The sequence below is a fragment of the Octodon degus genome, unplaced genomic scaffold (genome assembly GCF_000260255.1).
Source record: "Octodon degus isolate 3935 unplaced genomic scaffold, OctDeg1.0 scaffold00123, whole genome shotgun sequence".
Lineage (NCBI taxonomy): Eukaryota > Metazoa > Chordata > Mammalia > Rodentia > Octodontidae > Octodon > Octodon degus.
The window spans coordinates 1,526,724-1,531,931 of NW_004524699.1; the positions used below are offsets into that span (position 1 = coordinate 1,526,724).

Genomic DNA, 5,208 nt, shown 5'->3' on the forward strand with positions numbered 1-5,208 from the left:
CAGCCACGCCTCTGTCCTTCAGAGCAGGAGGAGGAGGAGGCGGGAGCCCTGGGGAGCACAGCCCAGCTGCCGAGGAGGATCAGGCAGCAGCCGGGGGCTTCACAGACCGCAGCCCTCCCTGGACATCCTTGTCTGGGCTCCCTTCCAGGTCCTTGGGGCCTGGCAGTGCCACCCACCCTCATGTCCAGTGCTGGCTGGTGCCAGGGCCTCAATCAGAACTGACCATGGTCCACCTCATCCAGCCAGGAGGCCGGACTGGCAGGAAAGTCGGGATAACCCCCGCTGCTCCCAGTGGACAGGTCCGAGCTGGGTCCATTACCCGCAAGCCCCCTCATGGCCGGGGTGCTGCCTGGGGCTGGCAAGGGCACGAGACCCAGGCTGGCGTCAGGGTACACCAGGCTGGAGAGCAGGGGCTGGGTGCCAGGAAGGCTTTGCGGGGCGGCAGGGGATGGAGGGATGCCGTAGGGGCTGCCAGGGCGCAGCTCTCGGTAAGGTTCGGGGCCGGCTAGACTTCCGTGCTCCAGCACGAAGCTGCCCAGGGTGCCTGCTGGCCGGCCCAGGGCAGGGGTAGGCTCCCCCAGGCTGCTGTACAGGCCGCTGGCGGGACCCATTTCAGCCAGAGATGGCTCCTCTGCAGAAGAAGAGAGTGCCGATCAGCCCCCCCCCCCAGGGCCCGGAGGTCTGGCGGGTGGGCGCAGGGTACCAGAGCCCCTTCCACTCGCTCTGGAACTCACAGCAGCCTCTGTGCCTCAGGTGTGCCAGGCCTAGTTCCCCTCACCTATCCTGATCGGAATGTAGTTATGGAATGTGGGCTCCCCCTGGGTGGAGATCCCACTGGCAGCCCCAGCGGCACCACCCCCCCTTTTAGAGACAGGAAACTTTGGTCCAGAGAGCCTGGGCAAGGGTCACAAAGCCCCAAGCAGGTGGCATTAGCGCTGGGTAAATTTCCACTGTGGAGACCAGAGCACGCAGACCCCAGGAGGGAAGGCGCCATCTCTCCTCCCCAAACTTCAAGCAGACAGGTTTTTGCCATTTATTCCAAACGTCCTGCCCAGGCTCCCAGAATCATTGCAGGGCTGTGGCCGGAGAGGCTGGGCCATCTGCCCCCTGTAGCAGGTGCCAGGCAAGTGCCCAGCTTAGGGACAAGCCAGGTCACAGGGGTGCTGACGGGTCACTGGGAGGATCATGTTCCCAGGGGCCAGTCCGCCACAGGCCCGGGGGTGGGACCTGGGCTCCGTGTGAATGCCAGGGGAGTGTGCCAGGCAGGAACCCTGGTGTCCCAGGTGCCTGCGACCCGTGGAACTTGTGTCACTCCCAGCCAACAGCCCCGAAGAGACCCAGCCCTACCACTGAAGGAGACCTCGGCGTCACTGTCCTGTGCTTCAGGGATGCTGTCCTTGTCAGACCTGGAGCTCCCGCGGGAGCGCTTCGCGTTTCGGAAGTACTGTCCCCAGCGCTGCCGGCCCGCGTCCTTTTTCAGTCTCTTCTCCTTGGCCCTGCGGTTCTGGAACCAGACCTGGGGGCGAGATGATGAGGGACCCGCGGTGGTTCCTCCACGTCTGCGAGCCCCCGCCTGCCCCCGCCCCCTGGGCAAGCGCTGACCTGCACGACGCGCATGTCCAGGCCGGTCTCAGAGGACAGCTGCTCCCGCACGTGGCGCGCAGGCTTGGGCGAGGTGTTGTACGCGCTCTTCAGCGTCTCCAGCTGCTTGGCTGTGATGGTTGTGCGCGGCCGCTTGGCAGTGGCCTCAGCCTCTGCACCAGATGAGTGAGCGGTGAGGCCACCTGCCCCAGCCCCCATGTACCACACTCTAAATGCCTACCCCAGCACCCCAGGGTCCCAGGTCTGCCAGAGAACTTCCTGGAGCGTGCGGGCTTGGAGAGAAATGAAAAATTGCACAGTGGAGGGAGCAGGGAGAGGGGCTTGGAGCCAAGGCCCCCATCGCAGGGCGGCGGCAGCCCCAGTGCTAGGGCCTCTGTTCCCAGCATCTGAGAACACAGAAGGCTGTGGCTTTGCAGCCAAGGATGTGAGAGGAGAACTCACAGCAGGGCGTTAGGCATAGAATTCAGACTTGGGAGTGAGGCCCCGCCCAAGACCTTGATTCCCGCCGCTTCCAGAGCAGCTCGGATTGGTGGTCTGGCCCAACTCAGAGTGGCATCCAGGTGCCCAACCGGCCCCCTTCCAGACCCCTCCTTCACACACAGGCTTTCCAGGAGCCTGGAGGATGGTGCGGGAGGCAAGCACGTCCGTCTGAAGCTCCCCGCTGACCTCGCTGCTTGGCTGTCTCGTAGTCCGCTTTGCACACCAGCCGGCTGTCCTCCATGAGGTAGAACTCGTCACCCGTGGCTAGCTGCCGCTTGCACACCACGCACGCGAAGCAGTGCAGGTGGTACACGAAGTCCTGGGCACGGCGCACCACCTGCGTGGGCGGGATGCCCAGCTGGCATGCGGCGCACTTGGTCCCGAAGCGCCTGCGGGATGCACAGGGGCTCAGCCAGAGCTCCTTCGCCCAGAGCGGGTCTCGGAGCTCGGGACAGGGGAGCTGACACTGGGCCTGGCCCGAGGGGAGAGCCCCAGGCACTGTCAGCATAGGGAAGGAGCCCGGCCTCCCGGAGAGACATGGGCAGCTCTGCTTGGCAGGACTGAATTGGGAGGCCAGGGTCTACCTAGGGCAGCACCTCGGCCTGCCAAACCTGAGCTGTCCTCAGCATCAACGCTGGGGAAGCAAAAGGGCTGGGGCTGAGGGCTAAAGGGGGGCAGGAAGGAAAGGAGGAATGCAGGGAGAGGGAGCCACTCGCGTCCTGGGCCAACTCCCCCCTACACAGAGTCATTCTGTACTGCACACAGACTAAGATGAATTTTAAACAATAAAAGTTAAATCTACAGTGACAGAATGGATCTGCACCCGCATTACCTCTGCTCTGCAAATAAAACTTTCTAGTGTTAAAAAAGTGCAATTTAAGAGGTAGTAAGTCTAGAAGAGTCTGCAAATTGCTTTTAAAGCAACTGTTCGATGATTTATAAAATAAATGGCTCCCTTCCCATAGCCTTTGCAGGCGACCCAGCCAGGCCCAAGCCACCCTCAGGGTAGCCCCTGGCCTCACTCCACTTGGCTGGCCCCACAGCGCCCTTCTGGAGGGGAAAGGGCGCCCAGAACCCGGGCCCTGTGCTCAGCCTGCCCCCTTCGAAGGGCCCCAGCTGCTTCTCTGTCGCTGTCCCCCACCCGGGGTGGCCCTCGCTCACTTGAAGAAGTCGTCCTTGCAGTAGACACTCTCGCCCCGGCTGAAGCAGCGCTCTGCCAGCGGTGTGTGGCAGTCGCTGCACTTGAGGCACTTGCTGTGCCAGTGCCGGTCCAGCGCCTTCAGGATGAAGCGGTCCAGGATGTGCTGGTCACAGCCGGCGCACAGCGGGATCTCTGCAGATACAGGTGTGGCCGGTCGGTCGGAGGAGCTCCCAGCCCTTCTTGGAGGCTGAGCCAGGCTCCCTTCCGGCCGTCGGGACCGAGTGGCCAGGGACCTTCTGTCCCCACGCATGCTTCACACGTCAGTGGCTGCCTGGCTCCCCAAGAGCAGGAGGGAACTGGAGCTCGGCCCCCAGGCAGGTGGCAGGTAAAGAAAACCAAAACGGTTTTAGAGATGTGACTGGGCACAGAACAGTGCCCCACCATCCCAGGAGGCTGAATGCTAAGTGTCCAGTAATCGGGAGGCATGCCGAGCTCACTGCGCTCAATCCCCGGATCTGCTCGGGCAGAACGTGGGAAAGCATGTCCTTCCTGTCCCCTGAAGCTGGTGAGTGGAGCACCGGCACCTCTGCCCAGCCGCCTCCTGCTTTGCTTCACACAGCTAGGCACCTGGGCTTCGTTTCGCTCCCAGGAAGCGAGGTGCCCGCCTTGCCCTGCTGTCTGCAGGCCTCCAGGGTAAGACTGAAGTCCTTCCCATCTGGGCAGCTGCAGGGTCCTGGTGAGCAGGCTGGTACGGCCCGAGTAGCCGTGCCAGGGCGCACAGTGGATGCCTCCGCGCACCTTCAGTCACTCCAGCAAAAGCCTGGGGCTGCTGCGGAAGCCTAGGGAGCCCTGTGGGGGCTGGAGGGGCCTTTCCAGGAACTTGCGGCCGAACGCTCCGTGCTAATGTAACACAAGTCCTGAAGAAAGGAGAGTGGCGCGCAGGAGCCGGGATCTGTGCAGGTGCGGCACGCCCGCCTCCGTGGCCCTTCCCGGGGGTGGGTGACGGGTGGTGGGGGTGAGGAGTGTGGAGGACTCTGGAAGGGCTCATTTTGGCTGAGGATGGAAGCCCTCGAAGCCTCGCTCCTGCTCTAGCGGGAGACCTGCGATTGGCCCCGCGTGGGGCAAAGCCGCGGGTTCGGATGGGCAGCCAGGGTGCCCTGACCTTCAGCGACCTCAAGGAGCTCAAGACATCAGACAGGAGCTCTCGAAGCGCGAATTCAGCACCGAAGCCCGGACAGCGCTCCGTCTCGGGCGAGCGCCGCGAACCCCGCGTGGGGCAAAAGCCCTGACGCTCCAGACCAACCGCGATGCCAACGATCTTTACATCCCCGCCGTCCCTGTGTCCCCGCGCCCAGGCGCCTCGGTGACCCCCTCGACTGAGGTGACCCCCTCGACTGAGGGGTCTGCCTGGCGAGGTCCTGCGCTCCGGCTCCCATTGCCTGGCGACTCCGGCCGCGCGGTCTCTACCCCCGCAGCCACCTCCCTCCTGCCTCCTTCTCACCCCACCATTCTCCCTCCAGCCCCAGCTGCCAACCTCTCCCCGGAACCTGGAAAATAAATTTCTAAGCGGCGATGGATTCAGGGCGACCTCACAACAAGTGCGACCCCTTTCGTGGCCCCGTTCCCTGTGCGCCAGCCTCTCTCTCCGGGGCCAGGCGCGGAGTGGCCATCCGGGCCGCCGAGACAGCGGCCTCGGGACGGGCTTCCCGCGCGGCCGGGCCTGACCAGCAGCGGGCGGTGGCCGGCGAGGAGCGCGGGTGCGGCCGTGGGACCTGGGTCGGGGGTCCACATCCGGGGCGCGCTGCCCCTGCCCAACTCGCCCGGAGAGCAGGGAGCATCCAGAAACGCACCCCACCGTGGGGACCCCGTGGCTGGCCCGGGGTGACGCCTGGACCCGCGAGGGCGGCCCGTCCGGCCCCGCGCGCAGCCGCGGCACCCACCTCGGCGCAGGTCGGCCCTCCGAGCCAGCAGCGCCAGGAGCAGGT

At 64.7% G+C, this 5,208-nt stretch overlaps 1 protein-coding gene across 1 annotated transcript in view; it reads right to left on the bottom strand.

Moving 5' to 3' along the window:
- Positions 1-204: 204 nt before the first annotated feature.
- The window catches only part of Lhx3 (LIM homeobox 3), a 6,561-nt gene continuing 1,557 nt past the window's right edge, over positions 205-5,208 (bottom strand). The window contains exons 2-6 of the mRNA XM_004640390.3: positions 3,244-3,415; positions 2,269-2,471; positions 1,603-1,754; positions 1,348-1,516; positions 205-631 (exon numbers count right to left, since the gene is read on the bottom strand). Of these exons, the coding sequence (XP_004640447.1) occupies positions 213-631; positions 1,348-1,516; positions 1,603-1,754; positions 2,269-2,471; positions 3,244-3,415 (1,115 nt within the window). The 3' untranslated portion in view covers positions 205-212. The remainder of the gene's footprint in view (positions 632-1,347; positions 1,517-1,602; positions 1,755-2,268; positions 2,472-3,243; positions 3,416-5,208) is intronic.